Source organism: Lactuca sativa, chromosome 3, assembly GCF_002870075.4.
Source record: "Lactuca sativa cultivar Salinas chromosome 3, Lsat_Salinas_v11, whole genome shotgun sequence".
Lineage (NCBI taxonomy): Eukaryota > Viridiplantae > Streptophyta > Magnoliopsida > Asterales > Asteraceae > Lactuca > Lactuca sativa.
The window spans coordinates 216,570,455-216,591,212 of record NC_056625.2 but is presented as its reverse complement, the minus strand read 5'-3'; the positions used below and the strand labels follow the sequence as shown (position 1 = coordinate 216,591,212).

At 32.5% G+C, this 20,758-nt stretch overlaps 1 protein-coding gene across 1 annotated transcript; it reads left to right on the top strand.

Moving 5' to 3' along the window:
* The first annotated feature begins 19,033 nt into the window (after nt 1-19,033).
* On the top strand, nt 19,034-20,190 carry LOC111915006 (protein COFACTOR ASSEMBLY OF COMPLEX C SUBUNIT B CCB1, chloroplastic). Its single transcript, XM_023910712.3, has 4 exons — nt 19,034-19,372; nt 19,457-19,587; nt 19,682-19,834; nt 19,916-20,190. Exons 1-4 carry the CDS (start codon nt 19,070-19,072, stop codon nt 20,100-20,102), a joined length of 774 nt encoding a protein of 257 aa, XP_023766480.1. The 5' UTR covers nt 19,034-19,069; the 3' UTR covers nt 20,103-20,190.
* Nucleotides 20,191-20,758: the final 568 nt, after the last annotated feature.

The window sequence follows — 20,758 nt, the reverse complement described above, 5'->3', positions numbered from 1 at the left end:
CTATTTTTTTTATAGAATTCTTGATGTCAAATTTTATAAAATTTAGGTTTTAGGGTTTTTAGGGTTTTGAAGTTTAATAAACTTTGAATATCAAAATAAATTGAATATTTGAGACTTAAAATTATCTTATGGTATTATAACTCTTTTATAGTTATAAATAATGTTTGTAATTTATTTTTTTATCGGTTTATTGGCATTCTATGTAGTGATTCCGAGATTCAAGCGAATTTGAGGAATCAAGTATACTAGTCCTAGTCTTCAACTTTGACTTAAGTTTCTATGAGACTTTGAACTCACTTCTACTTCTAGGTCAAGTGCATGATGTGTGTATATGATTCAAGAAATGTTGTTCGAGTCAAAGAGTAACCCGAATATGGATAGTCACTACAGTTAAGTAATTGTAGAATTCACATACCAATGTGAAATCCAAGCACACTATCCATTGTCTCTATCTGTTTCCAAGATTCTACTAGGTTATAACTTAGCTTCTAGTTACTAAGTCTAATATGTGTAGTGCCTATATGTGTAACTAAGTTTATTCAAATCTAGAACTAACTCGAATTTTGACGGTTGTCACAGCATGGGATATATCCGACTACAGTTTGTCGGTTCAGCCTTTGAGAGGTGAGTCTTCTCACCATATCAATGGGTCTAAGGCACCAAGGCCGGCCCATTATATGATTATATTATATGTGATGGTCCTTATGTGATTTGATATGAAATGTGATTTGTTACAATATGTGATTGTGTGGAAAACCCTGGGGGAACCCGTGGCGTTGGATATAAGACCATGTGGGGTAGCCCATGGCATTCCTACGTAAAGACCATGTGGGGGAGCCCATAACATTGGATGAAAGACCATGTGGGGAAGCCCATGGCAGTCCTAGGTAAAGACCATGTGGGGTAGCCCATGGCATTCTTACAGTTTTATGCATGCATGGCTTAAGTGTTACATGCGTAGCTTTGATTAGCTAATAGGATATGTGTATGTGTGTGGTATGCTCTGGGGGACTCACTAAGCATTCATTTACAGTTTGTGGATTTGTTCCAGGTTCATCTGAGTCCAAGGGCAAGGGCAAAGCTTGATGGCGCGGCGTGCACTTTCTCTCAGGCGACCTTATGGGACACTCTGATATTTGAAAAATAAAGTTGTAATGAATATGGATTTTAAACAATTGTTTTGGAATTTCTTGATTTATGGGAATGTGTTTGGTTAATTAAAAAAATTCTTTGAAAAATTGGGTCGTTACAAAAGTTGAATTTTGAATGTTTGTTCTTGCTTTCTTGAATTATTGCGTATAATTCGATTTTGTTCATTGTTTGGGATGTGTTTCTCATTTGTGGCACGATTTCAATTCAGTAGGTCTTAGCTTGTTATCATATATCATTTGTCGGATGATTTCCTAATCTTGATAAGAACTCAAGTCAATAGGACTTAACTTGTTTTCACCTGATATTCAATATATAGGTCTAGATTGTTTATCTCATCTATATTTTATTGTTTTCTTTTCGAACAATTTATCATTGTTCTTATTTTCCTATCGTTATTCTTATTGTCTACTAAATTCATAAAAAACCAAAAGAACCCCCCCCCCCCCCCCCCCCGCCACGTACATGCATCATAAGTTGTATGAGAGCGCCATATTTGTATCATATGTGGTATAATACCAATGATAGCTTGCTCGACAAGAAAATAAGAATAGGAACGATAAGAAAATAAAACAATGATAACTTGCTCGAGACGAAAATAAGAAAATATAGATGTGATAAACAATCTAGACGTATAGATTGAAAATCGGGTGAAAACAAGTTAAGACCTATTAACGTGAGTTGTTATCAAGATCACGAAATCATCCGCCAAATGATATTTGATAAAAAGACAAGACCTATTGACTTGAAATCGAGCCACGAATGAGAAACACATCCCAAAGTAACAATGACGACAATCTGAATTATACACCATAATTAAAGAAAGCAAGAACAAACGTTCAAAATTTAACTTCAATCATCTATACTTCAAATTTTTCGACCTAAATTTTATTTATAGCCTTACAAGCTATTACAAAATAAATTAAAGTAATTATTGAAAAGGAAACTATCTACTAAAAGCTTAAAATAAAATAAAATAAAATCATTCCCAAAAATAAGGTAGAGTCTAGAATCTTCGTCCTTAAGAAATCATGCAAAAGTCCACGTGTATGGAGCTGCTCTCAACCAACTTTCACATCCACCATCAGTCTGTTTTCATCAATCGTTGTCCGCATCCAACAGATTGTTCCCACCCATGTGAACCACCGCATTCAAACATCCCATTAGAATCGAGTAATCCTTCAGAACCAAGTAACTTCTGCATCTAAGTAGCTTTTGAATCCAAAAAGTAACCCAACACCAAACAAAATCACATCGGATCACATTCCAAGAATCCGATTCGCATCCATTTACTAAGGACTGCGATGTCTTGCGATCGTTCACATCGGATCATATCGAATCACACGTCGAAGTTGTTCGCAAACATTTGATTGTGATGGGTTGCGATCCATCACATCTATTCGCACCCATTCGCATCCAACTCCACCTTCGTACTCAACACCCTTCTCGGGCTTCATCTATTCGCATTAACATTCAATAATAAGGTATTGCAACTCATTACGACCATTTGCATCCAATTGCAACCAGTCGTAACTAAGGCTTGAACCTGGAACTAGGCTTACTTTGGAATAGGAACTCAGATTTGTATCATTAGATTGAGTATCGATGAAAACAAGTCAATACCTATTGATTTGAATTTGAATCAAACTAGAATACGCATCCTAGAATTTACAAAGGTGGTGAGTACGCAACTCAAAAAAATAAAGTTCTCAAATTTCAATTCATTCAACTATATTTCAAAACGTTCGACATAAAAGGGCTATTTATAGCCTGACAAGCTATTACAAAATAAAGGAAACTAATTAATGAAAAGGAAACTACATAATAAAAGCTTAAAAGAAAATAAAATAACATAACATAAAATCGTTCCCAAAAATAAGGTAGAGTCTAGAATCTCCGTACTTAAGAATTCATGAAAAAGTCCACGTGTTTGGAGCTGTCCCAACCAACTTTCACATCCATCATCACTCTATTTGCATCGACCACTTGTTCGCATCCAATATCTTGTTCGCACCTATGAAACCCGTCGCATCCAAACATCCCATTGGAACAGAGTAGACCGTTAGAACCAAGTAGCTTTCACATCCATGTTTCTTTCTCATCTAAGTAGATTTTATATCCAACAAGTAACCCAACACCAAACAAAAGCCTGTCAGATCACATTCCAAGAAGCTGATTCATATCTATTTACTAAGGACTGTAATATCTTGCGATCATTCGCATCTAATAGCATTAAATCACATCCAATCACATTCTGAAACTATACACAAACATTTGACTGTGATGGGTTACTATCGATCGCATCCAGTCGCACCCATTCGCATCCAACTCCACTTTCACACTCAACACCCTTCTCGGGATTCATCCATTCGCATTCACATTCAATAACATGAAATTATGACTCATTGAAACCATTCACATTCACTTGCAACCAATCGCAACTAAGGCTTGAACCTGAAAATGGGCTTACATTAGAATGGGAACTCAAATTCGTATTAATTTCAACTCATGATGCAGGTGTGTGTGTGTGTGTGTTCTCACTGTATTACTTAATCCATAGTGTGTACATGTTGGCCAATTGGTTCTTATTTGTTGATTATTGTTATGAGTTACTGAGCTGTTGATAGCTCCAGGGCGTGTTGTTAGCCCATTGGCACTGCTGATAGTCACCATGGTTACTGATAACCCACATGGCATGTGGTTAGCCCACATGGTTGCTAATAACCCACAGGGTTACTGATAACCCATAGTGCGTGATGTTAGCCCACGTGGCGTGATGTTAGCCCACAAGGCATGTTATTAGCCCATTGGGCGTGGTGTTAGCTAATTGGGACTACTGATAGTCCTCAGGGTTGGTGATAACCCATAGTTTTTTATTATGTTGTGATGTATGTGATATTATGCAGAACTTGCCAAGCTTTGTGCTTACAATTGTGGATTAAATGTTTTTCATGTACTTATCGGATTGCGAAGGTAGGATTCTACACACACATCAATAGTTTCTTGATTCGAGATTCCGTATTGTCTTCCTATAACTCTGAGTTTGAATTATGGTTTATAAATAATGGGTTTGACTTGAATGTAACTTTAATAAAATGGGTGATTATTCTCTTTTAAAAATGAAAACTTTATTATGGAATTTGGGACATTATATTTAAATCATGTGTTTGATAATTATAAATACTTTTTTAAAATTCAGAGTTTCAATTTAAATAATTTTTCTTATTTGTTTTTTAATTCATCTAATATATTTAATTCATTAATTTTTGTTTTTGCATTACAATTGATAGGTTTGTGACATGTTAGTCCACATTTATGACTTATTGTAATATATGTGCCTTTTTATAATATCTCTTAGATTTTGAATAATCTTTCTTCTTATGATAATTTCCTAGATTGCTATATTTTCTATTTTTCTTAAAATATTTTGAAGATTTTTTCTTATATACTTTAGATGTTGAAGTGGACGGTCCTTATGTCTGATATCCTTATTGTTGAAAAAATTCTCCTAATTCATTTTTACTATTGATTCTATCTTTTTTAAGTTTTTCCTTAAACCTAAGATCTGCACAAACTGTTAATCCTTCTTTATAAATATAATTATATAGATCTACATAAGTTAGATTTTGATAAGTAAGTTGATTATTAAAACTTTCTCTTAATTTTTGTCTAATTCTTTCTGCAAATAACTTTGGAAGACAAGCAATAAAGCGTTCTTTCCAATAAGCTTCTTTACAGTCAGATCTTGAAAAGTCTTTAACAAGATAATTATTGTTATATCATCTAAAATCAGTAAGTTTTATAAAGTGTAAATTCGTTAGTATTTCTGATGTTTTTTCTTGAAGCATAGTAGGATCTCCAACAAAAATTTTGATAATTGCAAAATTTAATGTATTAACCATATCATCAACTAACGTTTTTATATGTTAGACCATTTTCTTGTTTTATTATGGTCTTTGTAGTAGTTAAAATTTCATTCTTTTCTTCTGATGTAACATCCCTGCCAACATTTAAGAGTTCCAATAAAACCATAAAGTATAACATTAACAATTTGGAGTTGGGTGTTACCTTTTGACTAATACGCACTAGCTGCCATAGTCATTTCTTGAACAATATTTATTATTTGATGTTTAGAGCGGTCATCGATGTTCCATTCGTAAACAGAAGTTTCATCGTAGGCAGAACGGTCATATTGGAATGCTTTTTCTTCAATTTGAACATCAGGAAGATAAGGATTATTCCAATAATTTCTAAATGTTGGTTTTTTATATCTTCCAAATGGGTTACGTTCATAGTGATTAATTTTATTTAATTTGAAAAAATTATTAGTAAGTTGATTATTATCTTGATCATTTGTAAATGGTTGAGTAAGAGTATTAATATCAATTTCACTATCACTATTAATTTCATCAGATGCTATTTGTTTAAGAGTATTAATATTTTTAATATTTAGTTTTGAAAGTCTTTTTTTTAATTCGTCTATTAGATCTTTATTTCCTAAATTAAAGTTTCCTTCAATTTGATGAGGAACAAAATTAACATTTGAATATCTTAGATAATATGAAAAGTTTTCTTTATGTCAAACTCTCTTTTTGGCGTTATATTATTTGTTAAATTCAATATCTCTTAAATAACCAAAATTAACATGTGATACTAAGTTAGGATTTTTAATATAAATTCCATATTAACATATTGTTTTACTTATAGTTGAGAAAATAGTTTTGATTGTATCAAGATAATAATTGCGAAATTTATAATGTGGTGTAATCATTTTGGATGGACAATAAATTCTTTTGTTTTATAATATTCAATAGAATTTTCTTTGAAATCTAATTTTTGAAAATTTATAAGATTATTATTCTCTTCTTGTAACTTTCCCTTTTTAAGAATTTATTTTATGATTTTATTTGTATTAGAAAGCACCTTCCATCTCTTTTTGAGTAAATTATTACAAAAATTATTAGTTTTAAAACAACCGATGTGTCTTTTGAACAACTCATTTTGACAAATATATTTTGTTAGACTTCTTGAATAAATATTAATTGGTTTTTTATAATTTTTATGGAAATTTATAAAAGATATCTCTTTTTAACCCAAATTTGATAAGTTGGCTTTTGAGACATTTAATTTGGCAAGTTTTTTTTAGACAATTGAGTCATTCTTTAAAAAATTTGAATCTTTTATTATTGAGATTAAGACTTCTTTTTTAATTTTTTTTATTTTAAAGTATTAGTAGATTCCTTTAATAATCTCTAAGTCTCTAAGTGAATCAACTAAATTTTTTTTTTTTGAATTACAGTTCATCTGAAGTTTTTTACTCATAATTGTTATTTATAATTTTGAAGTTCATCTACAAAATCATATTTAATGGGACTAGGTAAACTAGTTTCACTATTTTTACAGCTTGATAAGAGGTTTTGAAATAGAATTACTATAATCAATAGTTTTTAATTTTAAAGACCTTGATTTTGAAAATGAAGGTTTTGAAGTGTTGACTTCTAGAATTGAACTTGTTGAAAATTGTGACGATGAAAATTTTATAGAAGAAAGTTTTACATCAATTGATCCATCATTATGTTCAACAATGTTAGAAATTTGTTTTTAAGAATCTAGTTTTTTGGCCCAACAACATTTTGCAAATTCCATTTACAAGACTGATTAATTTATAACCATTTAAGTCGTTTATGCATATGAACCTCAAAAAATCTAGTATGCTCAAGAATCATATCAAAGTGATATTGCTAATTAACATATGATACTAATGGGTCACACTAACAACAACTTGATATAATTGATTATTTATTAGAAATTTATTTTAATAAATATTCAATAAAACTCTTACAATTAAATCGGAAATTATGTATTTCATGGAAATAATAATTTTGATTAGCAAGTTATATTAAATAATTCATATGGTATGAATTAATAAGATGTGTACAACTTTTTGGACTAGTTGAAACCCTTTTGTCTTTTACTTAAAAGACAAAGTTTATATTTTATAAGTCTTGAGTTTATAAAATTTAAACCAAATCTCCTCTTTTATATGCAAATTCCAAAAATTGAGAGTCACACAAAGAGGGATGGCTTTCTTCTTAGTTTATTCAAAAGTATACATGTCTTAAGAAGCACATGGACACTCTTATTACATGGGGACAAGCTTGTCTAAAGTGCTTATTAGATAAAGACCTTTAGATTAAGTTCATGCTTTAAATAACTAGTTTCTTGCACTCTTGGGGTGCCTCTTCCCTTTTAATAGCCAAGAGCTCTCTAGGAGACTCTCCATCTCTTCTTCACTTTGAGTTATTGAAGATTAATTGCATATCTTTTGCTCTCTTGAAGTTCATATTGGTTATGAACTTCAAGCTTCAGAGTTTAAGAGTTTTGGACTAGCATATACATCAAGTTTAGTCATTGTTGGTGTCTCAAAGGTTCCACATTCTTCATCAACTACCAAGCCTCCCAAGAGGACCCAAAGAACTACAAAGGTTGTTATTTCTTCACCTCTTCTTTGGTTGGTATTTTAATCCTTCTATAACTTGCAAGAAGATCATTGGTTCTAAAGTGGTTGTCATAGTTTTATAACAAACGCAATAGATTATTGCTAAAGGTTTGATATTATCTTTAAATTTCAAACTTTTTGTTTCTACAGTTAAAACCAAGGTACCTAAAATATCTTATCAAATAATCCTACAAAAAAATTTTGGATGCAATTAAAATAAATTGGTCCATTTGCAATATTTGTTTCTGTCATAGCTTATTATAATTTTGAAAATCTTTTTGCCTTTTATCTCTTAAAATTAGGAGAACGGGAACATCAATACCAAGTCTAAATAAATGTTTAATAGCAATTTGTACTAAACCGATATGAAGAAATTTATATTTTTGACCGTGTTCTAAAATAGATCTTAAGGATAACATATTTAAATTTTGTTGATTTTGACCAACAAATAGAAATTGCTCTGTCATTTTGATTGAGTAACTTTGAAAGTAATCAAAGGTTTCTATTTTATATATTGTATCTATATGTGTTTTTGTATTGTTCAGTTATTTAAACTTTGTTCTATGCCGTCAATAGTTTCTTCAATATAATTTATTTGATTCTTATCGTAATCTTGTTCTTCATTGATATTTTTACCAATAATGTAACTTTTAGATAATAATCATGAAAACTTACTCATATTTAATTAAATTTGTTTGAAGATTTTATAAGAAAGCTTACTTGTTTTAATAATGATGAACATAGGGGAATCTTCCCGACAATGATTGTTGTCCGGCACCGTGACTTACATCTTTATATGCACTTCTTAAGTTAATTCAACCAATAACAGGTCTTCAGACTCGTTCCCGATTTTCCGGTACGACGGTGCTAGGCATTCGGTGATGGCTCACTTTGGTCAGCAACCGATGAGGGGAGAGATTCTAATGAGGGAGGGAGAGAGGTAGGAGAGAAATTTGTAAGAAAAATAGAATGGATCCCCCTCTATTTATACTAAACTCATCTTGATCCTACAGTCCAAAACAAATCTGATCCAACGCTCCACAATCAAAGCTAAATATTTGTTCTTATCCGACCAGGTGACAGACTTTCAGGAAATTTCGAGTAACGACGTTTTCGTTAAAAAAATCAAATACTATATTATTTTCTAAGAAAAAAGTAGATTTCTAATCATTAAGAAAAAACATAGCTATCCTAATGAAGTGTTTGAAAGTTAATTTCAGGCAATAATTGTTTACAGTTACGAACTTTCTCTTCATAAAAGAGTCTATATGACGTGAGACAGAAAAGTCAGATCTTACATCAAATATTACATGCAACATCTTGTTTTGAGGTACTTTCATTGTTGGCCCTTATGTTGAGATTTATTGCGTAATGGACCCTAAGCAAAACAAAGAGTGCAAAAGGGGCCCATAATGGCACTTTAGTAAATTCAGACTTTGTGGAGTACGTTGAGCGTACGTATGTACACTAATCGTACTAGGGTGCGCCTTAGTAGGCTGGGTGTACACCTCGTACGCAAGGCGTGCGTGAAGATCATGCAAACCTTAATTTTTAGGGTTTTAGCCCTATATAAACATCATTATAACCTCTTGTTCCCTTCCTTCTTTAGCCACCATCTGTGAGAACGACTCCCAAGTAAACCCTATGTGAAAGAGTGCCTTTTTGGATCCCATTGGAGTGTTAAGAGGAGTTAAGGTGAAGAGTGAAGTGTGAAGAGCTTCGAGTTGGGAAGAAATTTGGATATGGGATTTCATTTTTGTTTACAACCTACAGGAGGTATAAAGCTTGCAACTTTACCACTCCATCTTGTAGATCTAGACATTTCATTCTTTTAAGTCACTTTTAGTCCCAAAATGGTGATTCTTGAGGATGGCCTGTTCTTGATCCATTAAGTCGTCCTTTCAGACCTTAGGAAGGGTCTTGAGTCATAAAAATGGGGTCTTAATGGTTGATTTTTCTCTATGCATTCTTTAAAAGGTCTTAATGTATTAAGATGTTGAGTTAAGCACTTAATGAACATGCAAAGTCATAAAGTTGGAACTTTATGACCCTTGAGGATGATTTAGCTTTGGGTCAGAAAATTGGACGTAAGAGCTTAAGGCATTAAGCTCTTAATGAAGTTGTTGACTCGGTCGGGTTGACTTAGTTGGGTTGACTCAGTTGACTTATGGATTTTAACCAGTTTGATTGACTCCTAATGTGCACACTATATAAGAAACCCCAAGGCTCATGAAAATTAGCACTAGTGGATACACAAGAGGGCTAGCCGATTTTGGTGCAATATGTTCTTTTCTCAAGTTATTCCAATTGTTGGTGGCGTTGTGTGGTTCCATTTGAGGTGCAACACTTGGGGCACTAAGTTCTTAAAGGTCCAAGGCTTCCAACTACAACAAAAGGTATGTCTTCTAACTTGTTTTATTACCCAAGTATCAATGTTTTGTATGCAAGTTAAGGCAATACCTTGGAAAGTTCAACTTTGCATGTATAATAGAGAAAACATAGATCCAAGGTATTTAGGGTTGCATGTACACCTTAGGAGTGTTATAATGCTCAAAACTCAACACAAATACCATATCCTATGCATGATATGGCGTAAATGATGAGTTCATTTGCCAAGCAAATAGAATATAAATCATTTCATCTAGCTCAAGCCTATGAGCTATGTACTTTTAAGGCTAGCTCAAAATGATGCCATATAACAATGCCAAGAATTCTCCAAAAGAATCTTGTGTCTTGATCCCTTTCAAGATATTGCCAATATATGTATAAGGACATGAAACTTTTAACATTCATTTTATCTGTCCCTTATAGATTTTACATTCCAAGAATGTATCTTCTCCTTCCTAAGTCTTTCATTTTAGAAACACTTTTCGAGTCAAGGTGAAAACGACCTTGCTTAGTCAGAATGTGATTTCAAATGATTAAGTATGTCTCATTCATACACGATTAGGAATTTCACTATGCTCCCACTAGTTCTTAGTAAACACACATGTTAAAACACACCTTGTGGATTTACATAAAATGATGATTACAACATTTTGATGTTTTCTTTATATCCACAAGTGGATATGAAGTTCTACACATTTTGTTAGGATAACTTGGATTAAGAAAACCTCCAGGCTAATCTATATAGATATCTTCTAGTAGATGTCTATTAATAAAAGCGGTCTTTCTTGAAATCTATTTACTATATCTCATATTAAGAATATGAATTTATAGTAAATAATATCCTTGTTGATATAGTCATAGATACTTGTGAAAAAGGTTTGATCATAGTAAATGTCATAAGTATGATGAGGACCATACTCAATGTCATGAGTATGAGAAAAACCTTTTATAATAAGTCTTGTATTAAATGTATATGGTTATCCATGTAATTTATTCTTTCTAGAAGAATTATTTACTCCTTCTAGCCTTGCTATAGGGATAAATTTTAATCAAGCCCATACTTGATTCTCATACATGGATTACATCTCATGTTTATGACTCTAAGTCATTTATCAGATTCGAGATCTGATATAGCATCTTGGTATTTAATGGATTTTCCAGAAACCATCAATAAAAGTTCATCAATGAGAGATTTCACATTTCTCAATCATAGATGATTTCTACCATTAATGCGAACAATTTGTGTTTGTGAATAGCTATTGTTCAAGTTTAACAATCTTGTTAAAACTAGTACCAACTATTACTACATAAGTTTATGGTTTTTGAGCTGCTTCAAGTTCCATGTACCTCCCACTCGCTTTGTCATTAGAAGCTTGCTTTCTACTAACTTAGCTTTCACAAGAATAAGAGGACGTATTCTTGGTGGGTTTGTATATAATAATCTAAGCCACATTTAGAGTATTATACAAATATGTGTTTAGCAGATTTTGGGTTTAGAAGCTTTAGTCCAACATCGACTTCAAATCCACAAAACATTAAGTAAGATGACGATGGAGCCTTTCCATAATAAATCTTATAAAGTGTTTAATCTACTTATTAGTTGGTATTTGTATTCAAGATACAATTAATAGTGATTGAAGTATCATCCCAAAAAGATTAAAGGAGGATATTTCTACCGATTAGAAAGTAAATCATACCAAGTAAGATTTAATTCATCATATACTATCATTAAGGCCTTAGATGGTTATTACCGGTTTGTATCTCAACTTTTGAAACCTTCAACCAAGATTTCATAATTATGTTTTACCATGTAAAATATAATTGAAACAACTATAGTTGTTAACAAAGTTGATTTGGTATCTTGCGCTTAATCTCAGACATTCATTATAAAGGAAGTCATACACCAAGGTGTATAGTTCATTAATTATTTTCTCTACAACTTAGTGAAAATATCATTAGGAATCCTTTACATATAAATAAGGTTCACATATGTAAAAAAAAATTATATTATTTTCCTTCAAAGATCCCTTTCTTGAAGTTGGAATATGTGAATGTCATTTATTTAATAAAGATAACAATGTTAAAGATGAGTTTGACTTAAAACAAGTTTAAGTCAAAAAGTGATTGCATATAAAACTTAATTTTATTTATATAAATGTTGATATCTACTTCACAACTCTATTAAGAGATCTAGTCTCATAAATAGAAGTTAACCAGTTCAGAATATGAATATTGTCGTTATGAAAAACGATTAAGTAATGATCAAACATTTGAATAAAATAACTGAGACATGAATTTAGACATGCTAAATTAAAGCATACTTTGTTCCAAAAATAATATTGTTTCACATTACAAATAATTTATGTTCTAAGCATAAATAATAAACTAAACTTCGAGAGTGTAGTTCCTACTTGATTGTGCTCAGCTTGGTTACTCTTTAGTAATATTTCCAAGCTATTTACAAATATTAGATTAACATTTAAGTACCAAATACCTAAGTGTTATATGAAAAGTATCTAGTAGATAAAAGAAGTACTAGTCTCTTCTAGACTTGTTTTTTTCAAATAAGAGGAGTAAATCCTCTTCTAGTGTCCAGTTTATTCACAAAAGAAACAAGATCCATCTATGTGGGCTTTAGTAGATTTCTTTGGCTCAGAGGTGTTCAGTTCATAAAACATGTGCCTCTTAAATCACACTAGGTGACTCTTTTAGCCTTGCATTATTCCAATGTTTAAACTAGCTTTAAAAAAAATATCATTGTATTTATTGGAATATTGTTTGACATGTTATATCATCAGATATATATATATATATATATATATATATATATATATTTAAATTATCCAATACTTCCTAGAAGTCATGAATAACTATTTCTAGCTTGATGTTAGTAACATCTCAAACATCACAATGATGCCTTTACTAGGTATCATGTTCAGGTTTAATTGCTCAAAGAAAATAGTTTAGGACTAGGACCCTTAAGTGTATACAATTTCATATCTCACACGAGATTGTCTCTTAAGACATGAACCCATTCATTGAAGTTGTATCTATTGAATGTTATTGTTTCATTAAGTCATTAAAGAAAATGACAATTCATGATAATGAGAATGGATTATATAACTACAAAATTTTTAACAAAATTCATTTAGTATTTTCAATATTTAATCGTTAATAATTAATACCCTTTTAGTTTCCAAAAACATTAATTATCAAAGTCTAGGATCCAAGTTCCAAAACAAATAAATGGTTAGGTATCTTTTATCCCATCCATTTAAATTCAACCCGGTAGATATCGATTATCAATTATATCTCACTATATAATTCCTAGATTTATGGGATCGCTAATAAGAAATTTAATTAGACATGTTTGATTCCATCTATGTCTTTGAACTCTCTTGCTTAGGTATCCTTTATCACAAAAGATTTTCGATCAAATCGTCCAATTTGAAAAAACTTGTGTAATCGACCTATAACTTGGTTATAGAAATCGCGAATACACCCCGACCATCAAAAGATAACACTAAGCGGTTAGGTATCATTTATCTGACTAGTGCATACAAGAGACGTGCGAGAGTTCTTCAAAAGGAATGCATAGATTTGAGGTTTGTAAAAAGGGTCTTTATATTTTTTATAATTCTAGTTTAAAAAAACATATGATATCATGTTTATTACATGCATATAATAAACCATCGTATCCATTTTCAAAAGGAAATCACTTTAAAAGGTTCTATATGAAAAGCTAGTTTTTATATAATTTGACACATTTCAATTATAATAACCGGTATTAAGTTTAAATGTATTTGAACCTTTTATATTTTTTAATAAAACTCCATTTTATTACTTATATATTTGGAGTTTGTATATGTTATAAAAATCACCAGGTTAAAACTTATAATGGAGTATTTCAAAATTTGCCGTTATTAACGATTTTATAAAACCGGGTTTTATTTTAAAAGAATAACTTGTTAAATCTTATGTCCAATTTTGAAAACCCAAACTCCATGTGATGCTTATTTTGGCCAAAATTATTTTAGCATGTGAAAAACTGATTTATCAACTACACATAATAATTACATAAAATAAACAACACAAAAATATGCATAAAAAGATATGTGCATAAACATAACCAACTAATGACATTTTTGTGAGCCAACACAAAAATATCAAGTCCATTCCTAAAGGGACATATAAGGGGACCAAAAACTTCTTTTAATGTTGTTATAGAAGCTCCCACTTGAGTAAACACACATTGCATACAACAGATTGGAAAAACTTCATGAAGGCTAAAATTCGGCAATGTCTGCTAAAAGTCAACATCCCTTTGTGAACAGCATTAGTGACACTTTTCAGAAAATGTCACTGAAAATCCTGCACACCTTTTAGACTTGAAAATTGCTATTTTGTCTTTAAAAATGGTTCCAACTTGATTTCTGATTACATTTTTGACAAATAAATTAATTCTAAAACTTAATCGATTACTTTACAAAAATAACCAATAAAAGCTAATCTATTTAATTATTACATACCATACGAATAAATAAATTATTAAAACCATTTTATAACAAAAATAACCAACATAACAACACATTGGTCATTGGCTAGTTTATGCACATCATATACATCAATATACATATCAAACAACCTTTGTTTTTTCTAAGACAACTTTAAATGACAAAAGATGCATGAAACTTTTGTCACATAAAATAACAAAAAAGTTGTCATAGAAAATATGTATGAACTTATTTTTATACAAAAATAAGTTATCCATATTCTCCAAAAACTAAGATTTCCAAAAATCAAAAAATCTGACCAAATTTGCAAGATGGCTCTGATACCAGGTTTTAGTTCAAAAATAGTTTCATAAACTTTAAAAATATGGCAACGGAAGACTTTAATTTTGAAATAACATAAACATTTTATACCCACCAATGATCTTCTTGCAAGTTATAGAAAGATTAAACACACCGACCATAGAAAAGGATGAAGAAATAACAACATGTGTAGTTTTTTGTGTCCTCATGGGAGGCTTGGAAGTTGATGAAGAATGTGGAACCTTTAAGACACCAACAATGACTCAACTTGATGTAGATGCTAGTCCAAAACTCTTAAACCCTTAAGCTTTAAGTTCATAACCAATATGAACTTAAAGAAGGCTTGAAGATGCAAGTAACTTCAAGTTTTCTAACCAAAACTAGAGAGAATGATGGAGAAGAAACAAGTTTTGGCCTTGCATCAAATGTCACTCCCCAAAACCAGAATGGCGGAAACATTCTAGGGTGGAGGCCGTCATGTATAGCATCACAACCAATGAATAATAGCAATCATAGCAACACAACCATTACATTGAATACTTAAATGAAAATAATTACATCAGTTTGGTACTTTGTTTGAAACTTGTTTAAATTACATCAAATAGTATGCAAAAATATAAACATAAGACTCTAATTGCTCCAGCTTCTCAAAAATCCAACAGGTACCTGTCTACTGATTTCTTGAGAATACAAGCAGTTTAAAAATATCAGCATAAAGCTGGTGAGTTCATAAGCGGTATTTTTAAAATGAAAACTTGTTGATGAATTTGTAAAATCGTTCGTATGATTTCAAGAAAACCCAATATTTTCTTTAGTGAGAATGTAGCGTTTTCAATTCTGTATAAAACCATGAATGTTCGTTATTGAAAACTGTAGTGATATGCGAAAATACTATTCCATGTGACCAGCTAATGCTAATCATGATGTACAAGTATTTCGTATGTGAAACCAATGTATAATCGGTTCTGTTTTGAAAACCCTGGCTACAGCCAGTATACGTAGAGTGTTTTATTACTTAAAATAAAACCATGTAGCGAATTCCCTGAAAATTCTCTGATTGTAGTGTGTATTAGTTTTACTTAGTATAAATAAAACTGTTGAAGAGTGCCAACTTGTAAACCAAAGGTGATTTATACGTATTGTGAGTCGTATAACCATACTTGATATGACCTAGAGACCTTTCCAACATTCTTCAGGCGTTGAGTTAAATGACATTTGTTCACCCCAGGCATGCCTGCCTAACTTTAGCTAGCAGTTCAGGTGTGAGATTTTCAGTCCCGAATAGATCTATTCACAAATCTCACGGTCTCCCTCCAGGAGACTGTGGTTATACTATGATAGGATTTATCCCTATACACCTAAGGGTACAATGTTGAAGTAGTGCCTCACAGTATCGTACAATCTAGTTTACATGTAGTGTGGTAGCGTTATACCATAATGAAATCCGTATGTAGTGTCAATTATAGTTATGAATGCCATGTTCATGTAGTGATGTAAACTGTAAAATATATTTGTCATAGTGTATATGTTTAGTAGTGAAAATTTATGTACTTGTTACGTTTCGAAAATCCCAAACTATACCGATTATAGTTTGCATGTATAGCGTAGTGAATATCGAGTCTGGAAAACTATGCAATCTAGTGATAAGTTTTAAGACTCCCCTTATGCTCAACATAGTACAAAAGGGTTAAAGTATGAGAATTGTATGAGTTTTATATTTGTTAAAAGCTCTTTGTATTAATTTACAAAAGCACTTATGGTTTGGCTTGTATCCTCCCCCTGAAAACAGTAAAAACACGGAAAATGTAGGGGTATGAACTCACCTTGAGCGAGTGGTTTAAACGAAAGACCGGCATGGGATGTTGAGTGTCAAGTGGAACCTCGAACTCAACTTGACCCTAATAACATGTAATGACACACATAGGAGTCAAATGAAGATATTTCACCACTACATACGATAGAGAATCACTCTAGGGACTTGGAACTACTTGCACCAAGTGATAGAACCTTGTAGGATTGAGTATACGGAGTGTATGGCCACCTTGAGTGTGTGTGCGGCCATGGGTGTGCGGCGTACTCATGAAAGAGGGTGCCTTTGAAGTGTTCTCAAGGTCCATAATTGCATCCATGAAGTATTCTAGGTCTATACTTAATTGTAGTGCAAGCTAAGGGTTCTAGAAGTGGGTTTGCGGCCCTAGGATGAGTGTGTGGTCGCACACTAGAGTGTGCTGCCGCACAAGGGTGTGTACGGCCGTACACAGGTGTGTGCAGTCGTACACCCCACAAGATGATGTACATTCCAAGGTGCAACAAGGCTATGGGCATGTTTATCTCAAATATGGAAGTTAAACTCTCACTTTGGAGAGTGCTTTAAGGGTGTGCGGCCACCTTAAGAGGGGTGTGCGGCCGCACTCACTTCCAAACATGAAGAACATATCGATTATTGCACACTTAAGGCTTAGATAGAGTGGTCTTTCATGGATATCAAGTTAGAGGATGAATTACTCATGTTCTTGAAGCTTTGGAGGGTTTGTGGTTGAAGAAACTTGAGAGGAAAAGTGTTGTGTGTTGCCAAGGTGTCAAAGGAATGAAAGGAAAGGGGCTACCCTTTATATAGGGGATAGAGTGCTTCCAAAAGGTGAGTGTGTGGCCAAGGAGTGGGTGTGCGGCCGCACACCCATGTGTACGGCTGTACACCCCTCCTAGAGGTGTGTATGGCCCGGTTTTCTCACTATACAACTCGCTGACTCATTCCTAACCTCAACCTTGATCATACTCAAGCTTAGAACACTTAAATGAACCCTTAAACAGTACAAGAAATCACCAAAATAAGTTGAATATTGATTGATTTGACTAAGTGTACAAGAGAGAAGTTATGGGTTGTCATATCAAAGAAGAGAATAAGCACACTTGGCCAAATGCAAGCCTCTTATTTATATGCAAAAAGTGAAGGTATTAACTATTAGTCCTTAGCACTTTAAGCAAACTTGTTTCCATTGTCATAAGCATGTCTCATATGCCTTTAAAGCATGATTAAACAAGTCACACACTTCTTCTTTTTATGCAAATCTCGAAAATTGCATAAAGAAGAAAAGTTTGTTTATATTTTATAAACTCAAAGTTTATATTCCTAAAAGACAAAAAACTTAACTAGTCCAAAATGTTGTACACGACTTAATAATTCATACCATATGATACATTATGTTACTTGCTAATGAAAATTATTATTTCCATAAAATAAATAATTTCCAATTTAATTATAAGAGTTTTATTGAATATTTATTAAAATCAATTTCTAATAAATAATCAATTGTATTAATTTTTTAGTGTAACCCATTAGTATCATATGTTATTTAGCAATATCACTTTAATATGACTCGTAAGCATACTAGATCTTTTAGGTTGGCTCTTGGATACGTCTGATCATTTTGCAGTCTCTTCAGCTAGTTCTTATATTGATAATGGTATGTTGTCTATAGGTGGTGGCGATACTTATTGGAATAACTGGGTGTCAATTAAGTTGAATATGTTTATTTGGAGATTAATATTAAATGGGTTTCCTACTTGAGCAAATCTTTCTCATATGGGTATTTTGTTGGATTTGATCTTGTGTCCAGTTTGTTCTGCTACGGGTGAGTCTACTGATCACCCGTTTGTTGGGTGTAATGAGTTGATTGATCTTTGGACTAGAGTTGCCATTTGGTGGGGTGTTCAGATTCCTCAATATCTTTCGTTCTTGTTTTGGTCAATTTCGTTCGCTTGGGGAAGTGGCCAATCAATTTTTTTTCTTCTTCTCTTTCCTCTTAACATCATGTTATAACATGGAAACACCACTCTCACTTCATGTTATAACATGTTGAAATGTGAGGTGACAATAATTCTTCTCTTTCCTCTTAACATTATGTTATAACATGGAAACACCATTTTCACTTCATGTTATAACATGTTGAAATATGAGGTGACAATAATTGAGTTTATAACACGTTGCCCATATCCGATACTCAAAAAAAAAAAAAAAAAAAAAAAAAAAAAAAAACTGTGAAAAAATCAGCACCCTATCTAAACAAATTTCAAGATAGTTTGCAATAACCTAAATAACTACCCTGTTAGAATAGTAATACGTAACTGTACCAAAATATTGTACTTAAAATAAAAAATAATAAGAGATGAACAAGAGGATAAAAGGGAATTTGTCATCCAACCAATAAAAAAAATAGCAATGGCGGTAGCGAAGCTGCTTCTCCCGTCGTCTCTCAATCTCCCATCCAAATTGAAAATCACTAGAGAATCTCCCTCTCTCCATAATCAGCCATGGAGTTTAAAGAAGAACAAGCGACGGCATCCACCTGGGATTTCCTCCTCGCTTCACGAGACTGCAACAATCGCCGTTCAAACCCCTCTGTTTGTGCTTGCAGACGCCGCCGTCGGCTATTCCAGTGCCAGCTATTACACCTCCTTGGGTCTATTCGTCATCTCCGTTCCAGGTCTTTGGTCCCTTATCAAACGCTCTGTTAAATCCAAGGTTCTCAATCGATTCACCTAAGCTTACTGATTACCGATTACTCATCTGAAACAAACCATTGATTCCTAACAATGATTCATTCAGGTTGTGCAAAAGACATTCGTAGAGCAACTAAAGGAAGGAAAAAAGAAGGAACCTAACCAGATCGCCGGAGAAATTCTCTCCTTCTTCACTCGCAACAACTTCTCAGTGCTAGATAAAGGAGAGACAATCACGTAAGCCCATCACCAGACACCAGAATATAAATTCCTTCGATTTTTTGATGGTTTACCCTTTGTTAGATCTTCAATTTGATGAAATTCTCAACAGGTTCGAAGGCACGATGGTTCCGAGCAGAGGGCAAGCGGCGCTGCTTACATTTTGCACCTGTATCAGCCTCGGAAGTGTGGCTCTCGTGCTTACCATCACCGCTCCAGACGTCGGCAACAATTGGTTCGGCCTCATCGTTTTCAGCCCATTGGCGTAAGTCTCTATTTCCCCTCTTCATAGCTATCTTTCTTTTCTTTTCGTGTACAGAAGAACTGAAATGGGGAATTGGAACAGTGGAGCGTATTACTGGAAGCGAGCATCGAGAAAGGAGCAGATTAAGGTGAAGATGATGGTGGCGGAAGACGGGACGCTGTCGGAGATTGTGGTTCAAGGGGACGATCAGCAAGTTGAGCAGATGAGGAAGGAGTTGCAGTTGAGTGAGAAAGGCATGGTTTACGTTAAAGGCATCTTTGAGAGATGATGAGATTCGTATTTTTGCTATCTCAAACTAAAACTGTAAAACATTACTTCTAAACACCGGCTTAATACAGAAGAGTATAATTTTTTTATTTTCTTTTTGTTATAGTGTTTTATTGCAATATTATATTTATTTATTTTTTTCGTATTGTACTATACTACTATAGAAAAATCAGAGTTAAGGATGATTGTTTTAACATTTCGTTTTTGTGTTTTATTATTATTATTATTTTGAATACATAAATTGAAAGAGATTAAATGATGAAATTAGTGATTTTACGGATTCATATTAACAAAAGTAATTGTTATCAACAAAACATTTAAAAAATGACCAAGAAATTTTGAAATTTGCAAATGACCACTTTGTCATGATACCATGTTGTGGATTATTAATGTTATATTCCGGAGTATCACATTGGTGAGATATAATATAAAGGCGTTTTGGAATCTGAAATTTTAGGAATAATGTACGTTACAATTGACTACATACATTCTGGACTAAGACAACGTACATTCTGAAATTTATTATATTCAAGAGTGAAATTTCGGACTTCAACTAAGTTATTATGTTCTTTACGGTTTACATTTTATTTAGAACTTTAAATTTCCTCTAATCTTTCACTCCGGATTTTTATCACTAAAAATGAGTTTTTGCAATCA